Below are 22,147 nucleotides of genomic sequence, written 5' to 3' on the forward strand. Positions count from 1 at the left end.
ATATTAAAGGCTCTTCTTTACTAAAGTTTAGGCGGCCTAAATTATAGCCTGTTTATATTAGCTTTAACTTTACTATAAACAATAGAGTACCTTACCTTATTCTTTTTTATAATTACCTTTTAAAGTTTGGTTTCTCTAGCTTAAAGAGTTAAAACAACCTAGTAACGTTAATAAAGCTACGACATAAGAGCGTTACCTTAAGAAGGGTTATACTTATAAAAATATACTCTTTCTTTAGATTTTTATAATAGACGTACTTTACTAATGTAGCTACTACACTATTAGGCTATTACTCTTTACTAAAAAGGAATACTTATAGTCGTTGTCCTTATACTTTAGTAAGGTACCTTATAGGTCTTATAAAGCTATTTAGTTTAAGTATTACTTATAAGCTACTAAACGCTTTATTAGTACTATATTATCGTTAATAGTTTAATAAAGGTACGTTAGAAGTTTGTTAAAAGAGTCGTAAAAGAAGGGGGGTATAGTAGCGTTATATTTGTATAAGGTAAAAAAAAGAAAAAGAGGTAATAAACTAGTAAAAACGAGTCTTTATATACTCCTTAGCGCTATAAGGGACAGACTAAGTAAAGAGAGACAAAAGAAGTGTTTTTTTATATTTACTTAAAAAATACGATTATAAGTAATATAGTTTAATCCTTATAGCTACTTACTATTAGTATACTATCGACCTTCTAGTAAAGGGTAACAAAGGATTTCTAAAAGCGGTAAAAGGGTAAGGAATACTAGCGCGCCTAGGTAATATAGTTTATATTACGTATTAAGGGTCTTACGACTATCTAGCGACTTACTAGTACTTTACTATAATGTGTCTTTACTAAAAGTAAATATAAGAGGTATACTAGGTAAAGATCTAAAAGTATAATATATAATAGAAATCTTACGGTTTAGCTATACGCCTTTACTATACTATAAAGTCGCTACTATTCTCTTTTTCTTAATACTACTAGTTATATAGTTATATAGTTATATATTTACTTACTAATTATTCTTATGTATTTATTCTTGTTTCTAGGGAGGCATTAGCCTACCCTAGCCTCCTTATGATCTAATAGCTACCTATAAGCTTCTAAGGATAGAAGCTAAAAAGGAAGGATACTATATTAAGTATACTAATACGTAAAATTATAATAGCTTAGAAATCAAGTATAAGGTAACTACGTACTACGACTAAGGTAATAGTAGGCATTAAGGAGTATAAGAATAGAGGACAAGGAGGAGAAAGAAGAGGGGTTTAGAGATTAGTCTATAGTTAAAGTAGTAATATACCTTTAAATATACTACGACTATCTATTGACTCTTGCCTCTTTTACTCTATAGAAATATACCTGACATTAAGTATAAGGTAACTACGTACTATAACTAAGGTAATAGTAAGCATTAAGGAGTATAAGAATAAAGGGTAAGAAAGAGAAAAAAGAGAGGTTTAGAGATTAGTCTATAGTTAAAGTAGTAATATACCTTTAAATATACTACAACTATCTATTAACTCTTACCTCTTTTACTCTATAGAAATACACCTAACACTACTTATCCTTATTAATCTTCTTTACCTAGAAAAGATAGCTCTATATATAGTACTAAAGTTCTACGTTCTTTAGCCTACCTAATGTTTGCCTAGCGACCTCTAATACTAATAATACTAGGCATTTTTTACTTAATTTTTTAATTTATTATAAATACTATACTTTAGTCTCTTTATTATCTTACTTAAGGTTATAGATCTGTTACTATAGTAGGAATTATTAGTTAAAGTCTACTTTCTTATCTACTATAAATTTTGTCTTAAACTCTTTCTTTAATACTTCTTAGTCTACTCTTATAGTCTTTAGTTAACCCTTATACTATACTACTACCTAACTAGTTAGCTTATATCTAAAGACTACTTTTATCCTTCTAGTCCTCTTCTCTTCTTTATATAAGTCTATATAGTATTTAATTACCTTAATATATTCGCTTATATCTTTTCTCTTTATTCTTTTAAAGGTTAGTTAAGGGATCAACATTATAATAGTTTAATACTTAGCTAGTACTATAATAAGGGTTACTAATAGTAAAGTAGTTAATATCCTTATTAATAGCTTTACTACTTTTATAACTAAATAGTCGATCTCTGTCTCTATTAGTCTTAATTAGCTTAATTCTAATACTTTTACAATACTTGTTAATAATCCCTTTTTCTTTAAAGAAAGAGATCTTAGAAAATTTAAAGTAAGTTTAAATAGATTAGACATTAATAATACTTAAAAAGTAAGAGAAAAAAGAGACTAAATAATAAGAGAGATATAACAAGTAATCTACGATTACTAATGTATAAGAAAGTACGACTATACTACTAGTTAATCCTTAAAAATTACCTTAATTCTCGACACTAGTTCTTTATAAACTAAACCCTTCTTCTTATACTTAAATACACTAATAAAACTAACTTTAATAAGATAAACTAATTTTTACTAATCTTTCTTAGGTCGCTATATAATAAGGTATAAGAGTTGTCTTATTAGTAGGTTATATTTTCTAAGTAAAAGTGCTACAATTATAGGCTTATAGCTAGCTAAGCGAACCTTATTAAATATTAGTAATGTCATATGATCATTTCCTAGCGCTACAGTATGTATGTAAGGGGGGCTAGAGCTGCTGCTTTGCATCTTTATTCCAACGTCTATCTATCTATGGTATCTGCTTAAGGAGCTACTCTATTGCTTCTTAAAGCAACAGGACAAAGTTGTCTGAATATCTGTTGTAAGAGCGAGAAGATAAAAGAGATATTTTATGCTACTAATACATATATTTCCAAGCATCTCCTTTATTTCATAGTCTCCGGGGTTTGAATGCTTTTCCTTATCCCTAGGGATACTGTAGCGCTAGGAAATGATCACATGACATTACTAATATTTGATGGGGTTCGCTTAGCTAGCTATAAGCCCACAATTGTGGCACTTTTACTTAGAAAATACAACCTACTAATAAGACAACTCCCACACCCTATTACAATACCCCATTTCCGCAGTAGCCCACTTGCCAAGATGCAACGGTTCAGGGCGGAGACTCTGAGAAAAATAAAACGTGCGCAATTATTTACCTTAACTGGGGTAGGGAATTAGGGAACCGAGGTTTGGAATGCATGTGCTAATGATTGGGGATCTTGATTGTATTGTGAATTCGGAGGATGAGTTGGTAGAGGGTTGGCTTGGGGGGTTTGTTCGGTGGAGGTCTGGGCTTTTGAGGGTATGGGAATTTGGGGGTGGAGAGGTCTAGATTGCCTCTAGGCGCTGAGGGACCAATAGCAAGGAGATGGAAAGCAGCAAGTAAGCCAGAGGTTGAAGGAATGGTTGAACAAGCGTTTTAACGAAAAGGAATGAGGGGAGGATCCAATGGTGGATCCGCTGCATCTCAAAACTTGAGAATCTATCATGTGTGTTCCATGATTAATAAAATAAGGGGATAAGCGAGGAGGTAGCCTTTATCTCTTCGTTCGATCATCTGACGATACATCATTGTGGATATGGGATTGGTCCACACCTATACTAGGTGTATATCCAAAGCATACTTGCTTGTTCAAATTAGAGGAGATATCCCGCAAGCCTGAGGTTTTCACGACTATCAGCTTAAGGAAGCGCCATGAACACCGACAACAACTTCTCGTAATCTGGCGTACCCAACCCGGTAACGGGATCCCAGCCCGAAACGGCAGTGAAGCCTTTCGTTCCACAGCCCTGATTACCGCCAGACGTGATGTCGTTAAAGGCTGATGGGTTTTCGTAAATCGTTGGGTTTATAAATCCAACCGCTGACTTCCCAGCACTGATCCGCTGCTCGTTGATCAATGTGATGACGCTCCCGAATGTGGGTGCGGAACAGGAGGTTCCATAGAGCAAGACGAGCGAGCCGTCAAGGGCTACGACGAAGTTGGCGCCGTTCGCAGCTACGTCAGGGTAGCCCCTGACTGTTTCGGAATTGTTGTATTGAGTGGCTGAATAAGAGGGTTTGTGCGAGGAGAAGTAGGAGGCTACGGCGGAGGACTGGTAATCAGGCATGGGAAAGACGTTACTGAAACCTCCGCCAGAATAGATGACAGTCTCGCATGCCTCCTCCGGAGCAGTAGCGGTTACTGCTGTGTTGGGCTTGATCTGCGTGGCCCCGACGGAGGTTATGTAGGGGCAAGTCGCAGGAAATGCGGGGTTGAACGTCCCTGAACTGCCACTGTTGTATCTTCCTCCTGCACACTTTGCTTTGCTGCAGCACTGGCCGCCATTACCAGCTACGCCGTAGTCTCCAGACGAGAAGAGGAATGTGGTTCCAGCAAGACCGAGTTTCATGTACTCATTGCACTGGCGGACTTCGTAGGAAGCGGGGAGATCGGCTTCGTTGTACCCGTAGGAGGTAGAGATGACCGACGCGGGCGTGATAGTACCGCAAGCTTCTGACCCAGTGTAGCCTCCAGACTCAGGATCCGGGTATGTTGCATCACTGAAGAAGGTGAGCGTGCGATCGTTATAGTCACCATGTGGTAGTTGCCAGATATATCTGATGAAACTGACTTACTAGGTGGAATCATCCCCACTGCAATAAGATGCATCTAGTGCGTCAAGAAAATTGCCGAATGATGCGCCTTCGACTGTATCACCAGTCTGGTACACGGTAACCTTCTGGGGGTAAACTTATGGCCACATTAGCCCATGTTCAAGAGCAGGATCCATCACTTACCAAGCGCAATAGCGTACTCTATATCAAGATCTGCTTCCCCGTTGTTATCTTCACTCTCAGGGACTGAGATGGTTCCGCCATCGATGGAATCGACCACTGGGGCGTAGCCTGAAGGGATCTGGCGCTGCAAGTTTGAGTAGAAGAGGTTCAGATCTGCTTGTCTATGAGCCACTGGTGTGTATTCGACAATGCCGTAGGATGACCTTCTCCACGTGAGCTGGTGTTCTTTACAAGAGGGGGAGTAACTTTACACATCTAAGGTGCCATTGCTGAAGTTGTACAAGGCCCTTAGGCACTCAGGGGTTGTGTACTCGTAACAGTTCGCCAGAGAATAGGTGACTTCTGGGGTGACGGCTACACCCGGATGAGCAATTGGAAATGGCTTAACCTTCATGTCGCGTTCATTAATTTCGCGGCGCTGCAAGTCTCTGCGCGTCCTCTTTGGTTTGACATAAGCATCGAAGTGTACTGTAGGTTTGATGAAATCAATGTGCTCTTGGATATGTGCTGGTACACTGTACTCTTCACAAGCCAAATGATCGTTACCGGTCTCCACATTGGTGTAGATGCCGTATTCGGTACGAAGCAGAGACTCTGCCTCTTCGACTGTTGCATTGAACTTAAACCAATTCCTGCCCTTGGACAATCTGATTCTATCCTCTGCTATACCACTCCCGGTGAGCCATTCCTTGACGGCCGTGAGCGTTTCGGGCGATGCAGCAAAGGTCTCAGCAATCTGCAATTGTTAGCTTACATTGCTGCAAGACATGAAGCTTAACATGCCTTCTCCAGAGACCAGTGCTTGCCGTAGTTTGGGCTCTGTGGGTGCGAAACGTCCATCAGGTAGTCATAACCCTTGTCCAAATTGGATTGGGTCAATCCAATAGACATCGGGATAACAGCATCGCGATTGAGCTTTAGGTCTCTGCGAGCCCATTTCTGATGCTGAACTTCTCGCTTCTCATGCACAACATGAGATGAGGGTGGTGCTGGGGCAGCAGAAGCATAAGCCGCAAAGCCTATCAGTGCCAGGAGAGACAGCTTCATGATTTCGGGAGAGGCAAAGGAGAACTTCGGTTGGGATCAATGAGAAAGAACCTGTCGAGGAAAAGGGATGCCAAAGGAAATATATACTCATTTTTCAAGATCAGGTGGCTGAGCCCTCTGGTCAGGGTGGTCATCATCTTGGACGCCCTGCCATGTTGAAAAATGTCTCGGCATGCACGGTGTAGAACCAAGGGCTGCCCAAGTCTCTCCAAGTTGAAAATATGCTTTGAAATCCCGCTGCAAAAACCTCAACCGGTAGAGTACGATAAGCGCCACTCCTAACAGAATCCCAAGAGTCGAATCAGCAGACTTATGTTAGAACAAGGTAACTTTAAGAGGAAGGTTCAGAGGAGTCACTTGATGAGGGTCAATGGCTTGGCATCAACTGCCGCCAGAGTCGAGGTACCATGAGCGCCACAGTTCAGGGGAGCCGTCTCACTTGCCCAAGAGCATCTAGTCCCTCAGGTAGACGCGCTTGGCGGCCGGCACTCTGATCGCCATTTAGAAGGTGCCGGGAATTAGCTGAGCTCTCCGTCCCGTTGTAGCCTGTCTATGGTCTGTAGTACCCGAACGTCTCAATCCCAAGATTGCTTCGGTGCAGGTGTTACGGTGGTCTGCAGACTTGATCACATACCCAGCGCTTGCTGCCGTTCGTCTTATCTTCGGCATGTTGCATCCCCTTATCGCACTAGAACAGGCTTTATCATGCCTACATACAGGGGCGAGTAGATCGACGATAGAACGGGCCGTCAAAGCTGGTAGACCGTGGAGAAATAGACAGAATTGATGAGCGGTCGTCATTGGTGGGGTTGTCGATGTGCTCCGCGACAGGATCACAATACCGTTCGGTTGAAGCCGCCGCCGGTATTAGAGGAATCTACACATCCGGGGTACTGCAGCTCTAAGAGTCCAGGGGTTCAGGAGTTTAAAGGTCTAGAATCTCCAAGGATGGTCCAGGCTAAGCCCCGGGGCCAGAAGAGGAAAAAGACGATAACCTTGATAAGAAAAGGAACCCGGGAAAGACAGGCTGCTCGAAGAATCTTTCATAAACATTTCAGAAGATCGGAACTTCAAATGCACGATGTCAATAGTGGCAGCTCGCCAACGCTGACTACAACTCGGACTGTAGAACCGTAATTGAGAAGATAAGCATAGAGATTCTGCGCATGAACTGCGGCAAAGAGAAGCGGGTGGGGGGACAAGGGCCGGCAGCCCGAGGAACAACATCACTTGAGAGTTGACACTCTACAATCCGGACGGTGGCCTTCTGGATGACCAGGAATAACCAACAAGTTCAATGATATGGCGGCTGCCATAAATACATAATTCGATGAGAATGAAGGAGAATGAAAGAGGGTTGAAGTTGATTGAGAGTTGCAGAGAGGTGGATACGGTAAGGTAAGGTAGTGACAACCTGGAACATCTGTGTCACGTGGACACATTTTCCGCTAGACTACGGTAGGTAAAGCGCCACCATCATTCCCGTGTTAAAAGGTGGATCTAATGGTAGGGTTATGTTGAATATATTTAGATTAGTTAAAGGATTACAGAGGGTATAGAATACTATATATATGCGTGTACATAAAAAGGTGTGGCTAGTTCTAACCTAGTCTACGTAACTAACGTTATGTGACATCATGTAATACCCTTACTTATATACCGCTCTATATGACTTAGTTTAGTACTCTTACTTAGAGCTATAACAACACCTTTTAATAAAACCTAACTCCCTTAAAACTTAGTAAGAAAAAAGGGTAGTTAGGAAAGAGTCGGTATAGTAGCCCCTTCTTTACCCTAATATCCTTGTTTCTTTAAATCTAGTCATCCCTTTAGTAGCCTTAAGTTCTCCCTATAGTTACATTAAGGTTTCTTTAAAAGGCACGTTAAGTTAACTGTCCTCTATCTTAGATCTTCTTATATGTTCGTCTCTAGGTAGGTCTTCTGTTTCGTCTTTGTTCTGTTTATGTTTTGTAGAGGATCCTTAACTTACTAAGGTCTAGCTTTATAGCGATAGTAAGTAGTATCTAGTAGGTAAAGTATACCGGTCTCCTTACTTTCCTTTCTTCTACTGTTTTAGAGAGACTCGAATTACTGTTTCTTTTATTTTACTCTTATTCTAAGGCTAGTTCTCTTAGGTTTAGATAAAGCTCTTTAACTAGCGACTAGTTAGCTTAAGACATTTCTTGTCTAGATTTTCTTTTAGTTTACTAATTGTCTAGACTTTACTTACTTAAATATTTCTACTTTTAATATAGTAGTTAATAAACTTCTACTATATTCTAAAGAGGCCGTAGATATGTACTAGTCTGGTTGTCTACGCGTTACAGTCGTATATAACGATCTTAAAACCCCCTTAGTTAAGGCGTTAGACTATTACGGCCTATATATAGAACAGTATGTTAGCCTAGTTAGGGTTTCTAACCTAGGACTTAGTCTATATATAGAAGAAACCTATCTAATTAGTCTACTACTCTAGGCGTTCTTTTTATAGATCTAAAAAGTACCTAAAGTTGTACATGTTAAGGACTTGTTTTTAGTTTTCCTTTTTAGCCGTGTTTACAAATACTATTAGGTAAGTATATAGTAGCTATAGCGTGTTTCTACTACTTAAATAATAATCTAGTTTATAGTATTTAAAGCTTACTCTAATTAGCTACAGGTGTCTCTAAATGTTACTAAATATAGAGTTGTCTATAAGCTCTTCTAATAGTAAAATGTACTAGTTTTGTAGTAAGATATTAAGGACTTGTTGTCTTAATAGTGTTCTATAGTTAGGATATATAGTTATTACGTTTAGTAACCGAGAATAAAGTAGTGATTAGTTTAGAGAGGTAGGTACCTAGATATATAGGGGTAGACCCCCTTTTAGCTCGCTTAGCTAATCTAGCCATAAGATTTTCTAGGCCCCTCTTCTTTTTTTTTTTTTTTTTTTTTTTTTTTCTAACCTTATAGCTTTACGCCTATATAGTTAATTGTCCTAAAAATAAGGGGCTAGGGGTTCTTAAGGTTATTAAGTCAGATAGAGGTCTTTGTTTTTGTACACAAAGTCTCTTATATAAACTAGACTACTCTAATTAGCCGGCAAAAGGCAAGGAACTTGTTATAGTATAGTAGTTTAGTAAGACTATCTACGACTTGTTAGTCTGTTAGAACGTATTATAGTACGACAGCCCTTTCTTATACTTTTTCTCTTCTAAAATAATAAGTAATATTAATGTGTTTTGTCTACGTATAGAACTAAGGGTTCTTTATAAGGGTAATAGCCCCTTAGTTATTACTATAGATAACTATAGTAACAGGTACCCTAAAGTAGTCTTTGTTAATTTAGGTAAGAAAACCTTTTAGCTAGATAGCTTCCTTAATAGAAGTAGTCTACCTAATATACTTAGACTTGTAAGAGGATAGAAAGATAGTAGCCTAGCGCTTAGAGGACTAACTAATTACTCTACTCTTAATATTAAACATATACCTAGATATTAACTATTAAGTACTATAGTTACTAGCCTAGTCTACGTTAGTATAGCTAACTAGTAGTAAAAGTTCCCCTTTAAACGTAAGTTAAAGGTTAAGAGTTCTATAAAGGTATCTAAAAATACACTTAACCGCTAACTAGTAGTTCTTAGTTAGATTTAAGGAATAGCGGCTAACTACTAATATAGTATATATAATATCTAGTCGTGTTCTAAGTATAGCGTACATTAGAGAGCTAATAGTAGATTAGTATTAGTAGCAAAAGGTAGGGTTAGCCTTATAAGAGGCTTTTACTAAGACTATCTTCTTTAGTAATGTTTCTATAGGTATTAACTATAGCTTTATGTTACCTATACTAAAATCCTTAAAGACCTTCTTTAGGTAGCCCTTCTAACTTAACTTAAGAACCTGGTTTTATCTGTTGTAGGTTACTTACATTCTAAAATAGAAGCTATAAGGGCCTAGATTACTTATTTTAAAACAAGTACTTAGTACGTTTTTAAGTTCCTAGATCTTAGCTTTCTTAGGTCCGGCTAATAGTAGATTATTAACATAGATCGTAACTATAATGCCGTTACCCTAAAAGACACTTATGTTAGAGTTAAGAGGACAATACCTAAGGCTTTTTAAGAAGCTAGTAAGTGTCTAATACTATACCTAAGAGGCTTGTTTTAGACTATAGAGTACCTTAACAAGATAGTAGACGCGATCTAATCTGTCCTAGAAACCCTCTAGTTACTTAACAAAGATATCTATGTTAATATCCTTATAGAGAAAAGTAGTCTTAACATCTATCTACTTAATCTCTTAGTCCTAGGCTACTATAATTATAAAGAGAGCTTTGTAGCTTATTAGTTTAACTATAGTTATAAATGTCTTAAAATAGTCTTTTTCTTTCTACTACTTAAAGCCTCTTATAACTTATCGTACTTTGTACTAGACGACTTTACCTTATAGTCCTTGTTTTAGTTTCTAGACCTACTTACCTCTTAGGATACGCCTGTCTTTAGGTAGTAACACGAGTTTCTAAGTGTTGTTCTTTATTAGTAATACGTACTCTTCTTAAGCTACTAGTTTCTATATGTTCTAGCTTTTACTATTAATAGCTTGTTTTTAGGTTTTCGGCTTAAAGGGTTCTGTTAAGTCTGTTTGTACTAAGAAGGTATATATAGCGTAGGCTAGAGTCGTAATAAGGAGCTTAAGCTTACTACTATAATTAAAGTAAGTGTCGGCTATTTCTTAGTATTTACTTAAGGGAAGGTAAGTAGGTTATGTAGTTGTTAGAGGTGTCTAGTCTAAGGGCTTTATGTCTAGTTATAGATCAAGTACCTTAGGAATAGTTAGAGGTTAATCCTAGGTTTTAAGGTTAAGTTTAGTAACACCTACTATATAGTACTAAGAGTCTAGAGGCAGTTACTTGTTAATGTAGACATTACTACTACGTACAACCTGTCTGTTAGGTAAGAGAATACGATAAACTATCTTACTGTTAAAGCTAATTAGACGGCCCTTAACTATATAGTTATAGAGTTTTCTTTTTTATCTACTAATAAGGTTATAGATAGTAGAGCTAAGGATATAGATGTTCTGTAGGTCTAGTTTATAGTAGTTTAGTACTTTAAACAGAGTCTTATAGTCTAGGGCACTATATAGACTCTTGTTTAGTAAGTATAGACAGGCTTGTAAGACCTTACCTTATTAATTAACAAGGAGTCCTAATTAGTATAAGGTAGCCTTAGTCTATAGCTATAGTGTCTGTCTATGTCGTTTAGTGCCTCTATTCTATAAGGGGTTATATAGTACGGTTAGTTTAATCTTAATACTGTTCTATAGATAGTAATCCTTAAATTTCCTAAGTAAAGTAAGCTCTCTTTTATTATACCTAACACGCCTAATTTTCTGTCTTACTTACTTATATACGGCTTTAAATTTAAAGAAGAACTTAAAAGCTTAACTTTTGTTTCTAAGCGTTTTAGTAGACCTGTACTTAGTCTTGTTATAGTAAGTGTACCTAAAATATCTTTCCTTATTTATACTAGTAAATAGTATTAGTCTTATAAGGTTAAAGTATATTAGGTCTATTAGGTACTCTTCTAGTTTAATTAGGTAGTTGTATAGTTTAGTAGTTATCTTAGTAAGTATATAACTCTTATAGGTATACTTGTTATTCTATAAGTAATTAAAGTTAACCTTATAAGCTACTTATAGAAGTCGTTTAATATTTGCTTTTCTTAAGTAACTTATCTAGTTGTACTAGAAGAGGTATTTTAGGTCGACTACTATACTATACGTAGTAACTTAGGTTAAAGTAGTTAAGATAGTTCTGTTTAGCTTTCTAAGGTAAGGTTTCTAAAGGTCTAGTAGATAGATACGGTTCTTTTAGGTTAAGGTAAACGTATAGTCCTTAATAGTAAAGGATATTCTGTTTCTAATTCTGTTACTAGTCTCTTATCTTATAGCGTATTCCTTTTCTTTAAGTTAACTAGTTAAGATAAGGTTAACTCTTATATCTAGTACTAGGTAGACCTTATTTAGGTAAAGGAGCTTACCCTTTATAGTAACGCGGATAGTACCTTTTCTTATTAGTATAACTTTAATACTACTAATACCTTTAATTAGTCTTAGTAGTATTCTAAACTCTTTAAAGTTAATAAACAGATCTTGCCTCTAGGTTATATAGTTTAAGTAAGTAGAATCTAATAAGAAACCGTTTATTAGTTCTTTAGTAGTAAGTACGGGTAACGTAACGCTAATAGTAGTAATAATAGTGTTCTTATCGTTATTATTACTATTATTATTAAATCGTTACTTCTTATTACTTTTTTTATTTAGTTTTCCTTTCTTGTTACTTATTTTTCCTTTCTTAGCCCTTAGTTTCTATCCCTTTAGTACTAGGTTAAGGTGTTTATAGAAATAGTAATTAATTATGTGTCCGGTCATATCGTAACAGGTATAGTAGTCTACTAACTTCTTGTTACTTTGTTCTATAGTAGTTACTAGTACTGTTATGTTATAGGTCGCTACTATAGCTATTATCGCCTTGTCGTCGTCTAGTTTTATAGCCGTTTCTTCTATTAATGTCTTTATAACTAGCTTATTAAAGGAAACAACCTTTAGGTATAGGTCTATAGAGTCTTTCTCTTAAAGAAAGACGTGATTTCTCTAGAAGTCTGTAATGTAGTTATTATATAAGGAGTCGAGTCTATATATAAATTTTATAACTATATAAAAATCTGACATTATAGCGTTAGTATTAATTCTTACTAAGTCAAAGTTAATTTACCTAAAGGCTTTTATATATTTAGTAATAGACTTATAGTCTTATAGTCTAAGAGTCTAGAATTTTAAGGTTAAGTTAATAAGGGTACTATTTCCTTAGGCTTTAAAAGTATTTACTAGTTTGTTAAGAATTACTAATACCTTGTCGTTAAACTTTACTAGGGCGTAGACGTACGTACTATAGCGACTCTAGAGAGTAGTGTAGGCTCTCTTTATGTAAGACTTATAGGCTTTAAGCCTTTTCTAAAAGGTAGCGTTACTTTCTTTACCTTCTTATTCTAGCTTATCGTTTTTAAGGATGTTATTATATCTAGTAAGGGTAAGCTATTCTCTTACTCTTTTGTTAAATTCTACCTAGTTATTAGATTTAAGGATTAGGACCTAGTATAAGAAGAGTAACTTTAATTTAGCGTCTAATATAGCGACTTAGAGTCTAGAGGGGCTTAGGCTTCCTAACTAAAGAGATCGTAATAGCTTAGTAGAGGTAGAATTAAGTTAATAGTATTAGCTTAACTAATAGGTACTTTACTTACTACGTTTAAAGTACTTAGACTATATAGTGTTTCTAAGTCTAGTCCTTTCCTTTATTATTTAAGTAGTTCCTAATAAAGGTAAGGCTAGTAACGCGTAAAGTTTTAGATTTAGATAAAGTAAGCCTATCGGCCTTAAGGATAATAGTACTAGAGTTCTTAAAGTACTTCTTTAGTAAGTTTAATTCTCTTTTAAGGTTAGCCTTCTAAGTAATAAGAATTATTTATATTTATAGCTTGTGTTTTTAATAATTTAGGTAGTTAGTATTAGTATCTAAAAACGTAGAAATTTAGTAGCTAGTAGGCTTATAGAAATTTACGATAGTTAGTCCTAACCTTACTATTTCTGTTACCTTACTAAAATAGGCTATTAGTCTTCTTTACTACTTAGTACTTTACTTAACAAGAGGTTAGGTTAAGAATCTGTAAGCTAATCGCCTTAGTACCCTTTTAAAGTAAAAAGACCTTTTTAAGTATACACTAAGACTTTAGTAAATAGTTACTACATCTGTTCCGGTTTAATAGTCCTTAACTTTAATACCTTCTTACCTATAGTTATTTATTAGGTTAGTACTTAGATCTACGTTCTTTTGATCTAGATAACTTAGCTAGTTAGTTATAAATAGTAGAGGAATGCGCCTAGCCGGGCTTATAACCTATTAAAAGGTAGATCTAATAGTAGGGTTATGTTAAATATATTTAGATTAGTTAAAGGATTATAGAGGGTGTAGAATACTATATATATGCGTGTACATAAAAAGGTGTGGCTAGTTCTGACCTAGTCTACGTGACTGACGTCATGTGACATCATGTGATACCCCCACTTATATACCGCTCCGCATAACTCAGTTCAGCATCCCGCACATGCCTCATTCGATATAGCGCGGGGCTCTCCCGATTCTTCCCTTTCTGTTCCGCAGTCAAGTCAACGGTCAGCTTTGCTATTCGACAACTCAACGCCAAAACTACAACGTATTGATGTAACGCTGTACGGAGAACATTTTCAGTTCCCATTTCCAGACAAAGTGAACCTGCTAATTGTATAGTTGCGTTTATGCATGTCGGATCAGGGCCCCAGAGATGTACTCTGTTAGCTGTATAGGCTGGAGTCGAGTGGCTCTGAGCTATGTGCATCTAGTGACTACAGAACCACTTAATCGAATGGTCCATCAGATAAGGTAGTGAAGCAGGAAATGTAGTATCTGTTCATGCTTCTCCTTTCAACTCTCCCGCTGTCCCCTTGATTCCAGCTTGTTCCTCGCGTGAAAGGACGATCCCAAAATGCTCCTTCAACGCCGCAACTCTCTGTTCTTCCGTCGTGCACTCAGCCAGGATCTCTGACTTGTCCTGCACTCTCCTCTTCACAATCTTATCCGTCAAAACCACGATCCCAGTGATATCATCCTTTTCCTCATCCAACAGCATCTTCATACACAGGACTTTGTATGTGAACCAGCTCGCTCTACTGGCGGAAACGGCAAAACTCATGACCTGGAAATCGTTTGGGAGGAACTCGGTCATCCCAAAGCAATATATCGGGGACCAAGGATGGGACTCCGAAATCCGATGCTCATAGAACCACAGACCTTGCACCATAGGATTCGAGGGTTCCTGGAACCTCAGTCGAGTCTCTGCATTCGTTGCGCCCCATTTTGAGATGACGCCGGTGGTGAGAGGTAGTGGTCTTGTTTGGCCAGGTCCTCCAAAGCCGACGTCAACAGCGTATATTGTGTCTCCAATACGCACAAGATTGACTTGGTGGTTCCTGAGGGTATTTGTTAACCATTTGTTGGAGCACAGGAGGATTTCAGGGATATCTCACCATCCATCTAGTTCTCCCGACGCTCCAAAGACCCTCGCTCCCGTTTGAACAACCTCATATCCCAAGCCTTTCAATACGTTGGCAAAGAGAAGGTTCAACTCCATACAATATCCACCTCGCGCCTTCCTGACAATCTTGTCATACACAATGTCTTTATCGAGAGAAATTTTAGGGGCTGGAGAGTAGTGGAGAGCGAGATTCTCAAAGGGTATGCTGGAAAGGTGGCATTTCTGAAGTTGGGAGAGATACTTGAAACTCTCGTCCACACGATCTGCCGCGACTGTAGATTTGGGGTACTTCTTCACAGGAAACGAGATACGAGAGAGATAAGAGTCAATCTGCTCCGCTGAGTACATTTCTGCTTGCGAGGGCATTTCGACGGGCTGGAGGGCTTACAGGTATGTATCTGGAGTGAGCAGGCTGGATTTTTTAAGAGGATGTGGGAAACTTTCGATCCTTCGGCGGGGTATGTTGGTGTTGCAGCAGATGGCACAGCACCCCTGGCTGACCAAGTTACCAACAGGCAAGGATTCTATTTACCTACCGTACCGAGTAATCTTCAGCCTCGCGAAGTCTTGACGCGGCTAAAGTACAGCCTCGCATAAGCTGGTAATCTTGGCCCCCGCCGGAACCCCCGCATCTCGCAATTCTCTACCCGAACAACATCCGAATCAACATCCGACACTACCAATCACCGAGCTATGATGGTATAGGACCAGAACAATTCTCAGTAATACCTGAGCTTAAGGTTGCGGCTCTTGTCGCGGACTCTCTTCAAAGGCGCACATTTTCGCTCTATCCGGAAATATAACCCCGGTTAGGATCTACGTCAAAAGTGGGGTAGCTAGCTCTTCACGGGATATCCTCTGCTTGGAATGGATAACTTATCGATGAGGACTACTTGAGCTCCAGCTTTAGATATCTTCATTTGAACGAGTCCAAGAGAAGAAGAGATATAATACTAGTGCTTTATACTCTTCGTGAACGAATTACCGCCGGGCGCTCAAGCACTGAAGCAGCGAAGCCCCCAGAATCGAGCTTTCAGGTCGAGCTCAGGTCAACTGAGCAAACGAAATCCGACATCATGAGCTATTCAGAGTACTTGTATGGGAGAGGACAGGAAATTACTAGGTCGATAAACCAGGACCTATACGCTCTCTCTTCAATGTCAACCCCAGCAAAGCTCGGCGTCGTTGGCGCTGGTCTTGCCATTCTCCTCGCAATAAAGTTAATCTCTGCGGCGTTTCACCGCCCCCTATCTTCCAAATCCTCGATACCTACAAAAGCCCAACGGTCGCAGGCCATGAAACGGGAATTCAACTCGGTAGAAAAGGGCAATGAAAGTGTCCAAAATCTGGCTGATGTGAGTCCTCGCAATCTATGAGCACGTCTTCCACGGGGTATCATGTGTTGACTTGGGCAATTCAGTTGAAGAGGCAAGGAGAGCCAACGATGGAAATTGCACAGGTAAGACTTTTTCATGTGACAACCGGATTTTCGAATGCTAACTGTGCAAAGCTCTGGGTATATCCCATCAAAGCACTCCGAGGCTGTCAAGTTCCCACCGCCACCTTGACACCAGAGGGTTTCACTCACGATAGGAAATTTGTATTACTCAAGGATCTTGAGAAGACTCCTCGACAGGTTCAGCACATGGCCGTCACAAAATTTCCAAACGTCTGCCTCTTCCACACCTCTATCCAGGGGAACATACTCACCGTCACTTACCGGCCTCCCGGAGCCGCTCAAGCGGATGGCCAAGAGTTGAAAATTCCCCTGGAGCCGCCGAATTTCGACAAATCCGAGAGAATAGAGGTGAACATGCATTCCAGCCCGACGATTGCGTTCGACATGGGCGCGAAATATAATCAATGGTTCTCGGACATCTTCGGCTTCAAAGTTATCCTCGCATACTGGGGCGGCAATCCTCGCCAGGTTCTAGGGAACCTACCTGGTAAGCCCTCCAACGTCTCATCCAAGCCCCGGACGCCAATCTTCCGCATCCTCAACCAGGTTCCCATCATCAGCCGCCTTCTCCGACCAGACGACGGAGTAATCGCCTTCAACGACTGCGCGCCCTACCTCGTGATCACCGAGGAGTCGACCGCGGACGTAACCTCTCGGCTCCCCGACGGCATCACCATGGACATGACGAAATTCCGTGCCAACATCATCCTCCGCAAGTCGCCGGCGGCCTTCGACGAGGATTTCTGGGGCCAATTAATATTCGGCGACGATACGAGGATCATCTTGACGGGCAATTGCGGGAGGTGCGTCTCGTTGAATATCGACTACGCATCGGGCACCTCGGGGGCGGGCAGAGATGGACAGGTGTTGAAGCTGCTGTCCTCGGATAGAAGGGTGGATCCTGGGATGAAGTATAGTCCGATATTTGGCCGGTATGGATTTGTGAGTAGGCGGTCAGAGGGGAAGGTTCTGCGGGTGGGTGAAGAGGTGGTTGTTGGAAAGAGGAATGCGGAGAGGACTAGGTTCTGTAAGTCTTCCTTGATATTACTTCGAGCGACATCTGATTCTATGATGTAGATTGGCCGGGAATTTCGTCACCATAGGGGAGAGGGGGAGTTGATGTGAAAGATTTGGATTGGGTGGCTATCGCTGGTATGGGCTTCACTTTCGTCGTGACCGACGAGGTCCAGCATAGCCCGGATATAGGGGGATCGAGCGATTTCGTCGAGTTATCCAGGTTCGCGCGCGTACATAATACCTTCGTTTCCTTGGGGGCAGATTTTCAAAACAGCTTTATGCATCGGTCAGCAGTAGTAAGAGACACTATATGCGGCCATACAATGTTGATGTAGACGAAACTGGGTGCTGGGCTCTGGATATGATCCTGGCTTGGTAGACACCAGGATCTTTCAGAATCTTGGTGATTTGGTACGAAGCATTGCGGCCTTTTAGCGTTTGATCGAGACATTGGTGTATTTTTTATTACACTGTCTTTCTCATTAGGTTTGTACATATAGAGAGCTGAGATGGCTCTGTAGTACCTACCTTAGGTAAGGTAAGGTAAGGTAAGGTAAGTAAGGTAGGTTCTAGCAGCCTAGCGGAAGTCAGTGTGTCTTGGAGATACATCTCCCCTCTTCTCTGTACTTTAATAGACGTGCAATAACTACCCATCATACACTCAGTGCAGTACATCAACAGCTTTTCCTAAACAATGTTTCTATTCCCAACCCTTCCTTTTCCTTGAGTATTAATCGGGTTGCACAAGTACTCAATCACGTGATACCAGCCATCGCAAGACTGCAGGTGGAAAGAGGCCTTTTTGTTGCACGTCGCACCCATGACAAGCCTGGAAGTGTTGACCGGGGGGTTTGATGGCCTTGGGATTAGCATCATGTGATCCTATGAGTTTTGTTGCACGTCGCATCAGCGCTCATGGCAACGCTGCTCTCAATCGCAGCGGGATTAGCATCACGTGATACTAGACTCGTGATGCGGGAAGTTTTGTTGCACTTCGCGATTGTTGATACATACTTCGGAGATGATGACAGGGGGTTTTTGATGGCTCTGAGATTAGCACCACGTGATATCTCGCACGTCGAGTTGTGCTAAGGCATTTTGTTGCACATCGCATCCATGACAAGCGTGAGAGTGTTGACCGGGGGGTTTGACAGAGACAGGATTAGCATCACGTGATTGAAAGATCGAGGGGTGGGAAGTTGCCCAAGATTCGCAACGCCAACGCCGAATGGATACAAAACAGAACAGAACAATCGAAGCATCACTTCTTCTCACCTGTGCTTCTCTGAGGCATTCCATCCGTTCAAACCGGCCGCAATATCATGTCCAACTCCGCTTCACTCGCGGTTACTAAGGCAATTCCCGTTGGTTTCTCTTCCTCTGGCTAGCTACCTTGGCTATCGTAGGACGCTGAAGCAAGAGATCTACTACGCTCAGAGCCCAGCGCACTGCCGTAATCGAACAGGATACAGGCTCTACAACAGAGCATAACCAACCATAGTACAGAGTTGAGCGGCCCGACCTTCCAGAGTTCCGTCTGTGCAGATCTACAGCAGCAAATGCAGAATGGGTTCCAAACCTCAATGCAGCAATTGCAACTCTTTTGCAAAGCAGCTAGAAGTCTTAGACCAGTGGTATTTTAACAGGCCGATGGTGAGGTTCAAAGAACAAAATGCTTCCTCACTTAATAGCCTTCCTCACCATCGGCCTGTTGAAGCAACAGGTACAAGGCATAATACAGCATCTCCAGGCCATCGAGACGTAGGTACTCACCCCTTCTACACTACTATTTCCTTTGAACATTACATTTTACGAATCCTAGAGCTAACTAGTGCCAAAACAGAGAACGCAATGCAAATGCACGTGTCCATGATAGTTACCTGCGCCACACCCTCGAGCCTCTTATAGATATCGTTACTCGCGCACAAATTAGAGTATTTCCAACATCACTTGCAGTTATCGACGGAATGAGCAGTGAGTACACTTTGCTCCTTATACAAACAAATCGCTCTAACAAGTATTTGTAGGTACAGACATACACAGAATCTCTGACGAAAGATATTCGGTATGGTGCGGGATCAGTCTAAGCTACGGTACCTACGCTCATAGTAAAATGGACGAAAAAATGCGACAAAGCACATAAAAGGTGATATCGAAGTATTTGATCTATCCCCGATAGGAATGGATTCTGCAACCATTGCATATCGAGCACGATTCAGGGAGAATTTTCGACCTTAGATCTTATAAGGCTGGTATTTAGTCCACTCAAACACTTGTGTATAGTACGGTTTATTTTTGACCACATATCATATCCACTCACGGGGATAACTGAAGTATCGTCTTCAGCACCGAGAGATGGCTTATAGGTGCCAGATAGATAGATAGGCCCATCCATTACGAAAGAATCAATCATCCTCCCACCAGCGCATATATCACGTGATACCAATCCCACCTCCATGAAAACTCCTGGTGGGTGCAGAGCAAGAGGAGACAAAAAAAGCCTTTTAGAGTTGATTCCGAAGATTCCGAAGGATATGAGTGATGAATGTACACATCATCTAAAAAAAAGAGAAGGAGTTCAGATGCACCATTTTATAGAGATCGTGTCGTGATGTCATCAGGTCGCATCACATCATGAGATGGGCCATACCATTGATTGCCAGGAATATTGTTTGAGTTTCTTTCATTTACAATAACATAGATACATACATACATCAATATACATACATACAAAGCAGAGCCAAACCAGAAGAAATAATAACGTCGCGCCGCGCATTATTTTTCATTTCATCGCATCGCATCGCCAATCATTTAGGACATGATACCGGCCTTTCCATCGTGATCCGTGTCCTTCAGGGGGTTCAACTTGTCCATCAAGCCGTGCTTCTTGCTGGGTGTTGCGCCGCCGGTTCGCATCGGTGGAGTGGCGCTCCGGTCGTAGATGAGGCCGGTACTCTCGCCGACGCCGTACGAGCCGGTACCGCTGGCTCCGGTTGTGACACCTGTGCCGGCGACGCCTGAAGCGCGGCCCTTGTCGAGCCCGGTAGTGCGAGTGTGAAGGACGTTACCCTCGGTCAAGGAGGTGGTTCCTGATGCTCCAGTGCCGCCCAGGGTGCCGCCGACGGTCTTTGGCTCGCCGACGAAGGCATCGGTGCGTTCTTCGCGACCGGTAAGACGGCCCCCTTGATTTCTGAACTCATCCATAGTGACGGCGGGGAGTTGAGTAGCAGTGTGGTGTTTGGGTTCGTTCTGGTGGACCTCGTGGATTGGAATGGTGGTGTGGACAACGGATGGTTGGATGGTCTCCTTTTGCACGACTGGCTGAATGCTCTCGTGGACATGATGATGGACGTGCTCGGCTTCGACGGCCCCGAGATTGGCGCTGGTGTGTTGCACTTCGCTGATGGTCTTGGTGTTCTTGAACTGAGCCTGCTCAGCCGCAAGACGTTCTTTCACATGTTCCTCGTTGCCATGCTTGTAGTTGCGGGTCTCAACTTCTGCCGTGGTGTAGCCGTGTTGCTCGGGGAGAACCTCGCGATCTTGGATGGGCTGAACGGAAGTGTGGTAGTGATCTTGATGGACCTCTCGGTCGATTGCTTCTTGGGCTTCATCTCGTTCCGTGCGGATTACGTTCTCATGTTGCACTGCAGGGTTGATGACCTGTATAGGACGTCAATAGAGTCCCTTGAATAGAGGCAAGACGGCCTACCTCGTGGACAGTAGTGTCATGCTTTCCATCCCTGGCGAGGAAGTTGTCAACTGCTGCCTTTGCCTTGTTCATGGTGGCTTAGAGTGTGTGTATGATGATGAGAATGTGAAGCTCTGTGTGTAATTGATGTACGATACAAGAAGGCCAAAAGAGATGTGGCTCATTGCTAACTAATATACGCAGGAACGAGGAAGTAACCAACTGACGTAGCCCTGGCATGACCTCTCACGAGAGGGGCTACCTACATCATCAATGACGAAGGACGGAGAGCGGCAAGAATAATGCGAGTGGGATGCACAGTAAGACATGGAGACTCGACAATCTTGGTATGTTCCCCGCGGACTCAGCAGCTTGCATGATAGGAGGAAACACCGTCAGCCACACAGAGAATAGAGAGATGATATCAGGGCAGCGGGCGAATTCCTCGCCTTCAGTGGCAGGAGTTTAAAAAGTGGAGTGACTGCTGTGAGAGCCAGACAACTCTCGAGACACAGGCGAAAATGATGTCTGCTTTAAAAGAGACCTCGAGCTGGCGAGCACTAGGCTTTGGGCAGAGATCAGGTGGGTTCGAGTCGTCCAGCCCATTCAAGACTCTTGTTCTGATTTCATCTTGGCAGCTTCTATCCAAAGTTCGGCGACAAGGTTAGGAGACGCTGATCTTAAAGCCAACCTTATGAGTGTTAAGGTCGACCTGCCCGAACCTAGGGTCGATCTTGAAAGCCTCGAGGTCCCAGAAATCCAGGGCTGCTTCGAGTGAGGGGCTAAAGAGGCTTATCCATCTGACTGAAATTGCATGAACATATAGAATCCAGACGTCCTGGGGATGCTCTTCATGCTCGGATGGATTAGCATAGCAAGAGGATAGTGAGAGCAAGCGGAGAGAGCAATTCTAGAGACGTCACTAATCATTATGGAGGAAAGAAAGGGGAGAGAGCAGACATGTTTAGAAAGAAGAACCGAGGTCGCCACCACTAGGTAGAGTATAATAGTTGTAAATGAGATGCGAAGCAATGATAGGTTCCAAGACGAAGAACCATTTCGCTTCTATGTTAACGTGCACAGAGGGCTACAGAGTAG

The 22,147-nt window shown here is 41.2% G+C and overlaps 5 protein-coding genes across 5 annotated transcripts; 2 read left to right on the top strand and 3 right to left on the bottom strand.

Annotated features, from left to right (window-relative positions):
* Positions 1 to 3,629: 3,629 nt before the first annotated feature.
* Positions 3,630 to 5,775, bottom strand: M430DRAFT_53487 (hypothetical protein; the record flags this gene model as incomplete). Its single annotated transcript, XM_024868385.1, has 5 exons — positions 3,630 to 4,491; positions 4,567 to 4,681; positions 4,729 to 4,931; positions 4,980 to 5,464; positions 5,512 to 5,775. The coding sequence occupies 5 exons, from the start codon at positions 5,773 to 5,775 to the stop codon at positions 3,630 to 3,632; spliced, it is 1,929 nt and encodes a 642-aa protein (XP_024718121.1).
* Positions 5,776 to 14,261: 8,486 nt separating this feature from the next.
* Positions 14,262 to 15,233, bottom strand: M430DRAFT_107692 (hypothetical protein; the record flags this gene model as incomplete). The annotated part of the gene is made up of 2 exons (XM_024861174.1): positions 14,262 to 14,820; positions 14,878 to 15,233. 2 exons carry the CDS (start codon positions 15,231 to 15,233, stop codon positions 14,262 to 14,264), a joined length of 915 nt encoding a protein of 304 aa, XP_024718122.1.
* Positions 15,234 to 15,541: 308 nt separating this feature from the next.
* M430DRAFT_146308 (hypothetical protein) lies at positions 15,542 to 17,421 on the top strand (the record flags this gene model as incomplete). Its single annotated transcript, XM_024863000.1, has 3 exons — positions 15,542 to 16,240; positions 16,306 to 16,344; positions 16,396 to 17,421. Exons 1-3 carry the CDS (start codon positions 15,962 to 15,964, stop codon positions 17,419 to 17,421), a joined length of 1,344 nt encoding a protein of 447 aa, XP_024718123.1. The 5' UTR covers positions 15,542 to 15,961.
* Positions 17,422 to 18,935: 1,514 nt separating this feature from the next.
* M430DRAFT_69384 (hypothetical protein) lies at positions 18,936 to 19,780 on the top strand. The gene is made up of 3 exons (XM_024869425.1): positions 18,936 to 19,122; positions 19,205 to 19,335; positions 19,389 to 19,780. Exons 1-3 carry the CDS (start codon positions 19,034 to 19,036, stop codon positions 19,502 to 19,504), a joined length of 336 nt encoding a protein of 111 aa, XP_024718124.1. The 5' UTR covers positions 18,936 to 19,033; the 3' UTR covers positions 19,505 to 19,780.
* Positions 19,781 to 20,172: 392 nt separating this feature from the next.
* Positions 20,173 to 21,142, bottom strand: M430DRAFT_108004 (hypothetical protein; the record flags this gene model as incomplete). Its single annotated transcript, XM_024861186.1, has 2 exons — positions 20,173 to 21,021; positions 21,071 to 21,142. The coding sequence occupies 2 exons, from the start codon at positions 21,140 to 21,142 to the stop codon at positions 20,173 to 20,175; spliced, it is 921 nt and encodes a 306-aa protein (XP_024718125.1).
* Between the last annotated feature and the right edge of the window lie 1,005 nt (positions 21,143 to 22,147).

The sequence above is a fragment of the Amorphotheca resinae genome (assembly GCF_003019875.1).
Source record: "Amorphotheca resinae ATCC 22711 unplaced genomic scaffold M430scaffold_11, whole genome shotgun sequence".
Classification (NCBI taxonomy): domain Eukaryota; kingdom Fungi; phylum Ascomycota; class Leotiomycetes; order Helotiales; family Amorphothecaceae; genus Amorphotheca; species Amorphotheca resinae.

Excerpts from the sequence above, each read along its gene's own strand:
- M430DRAFT_69384 (XM_024869425.1), top strand. The coding sequence starts at position 19,034 with ATGCTTCCTCACTTAATAGCCTTCCTCACCATCGGCCTGTTGAAGCAA. Across the intron at positions 19,123-19,204 it reads CATCTCCAGGCCATCGAGAC|AGAACGCAATGCAAATGCAC; the intron begins GTAGGTACTCAC and ends GTGCCAAAACAG. Across the intron at positions 19,336-19,388 it reads AGTTATCGACGGAATGAGCA|GTACAGACATACACAGAATC; the intron begins GTGAGTACACTT and ends AAGTATTTGTAG.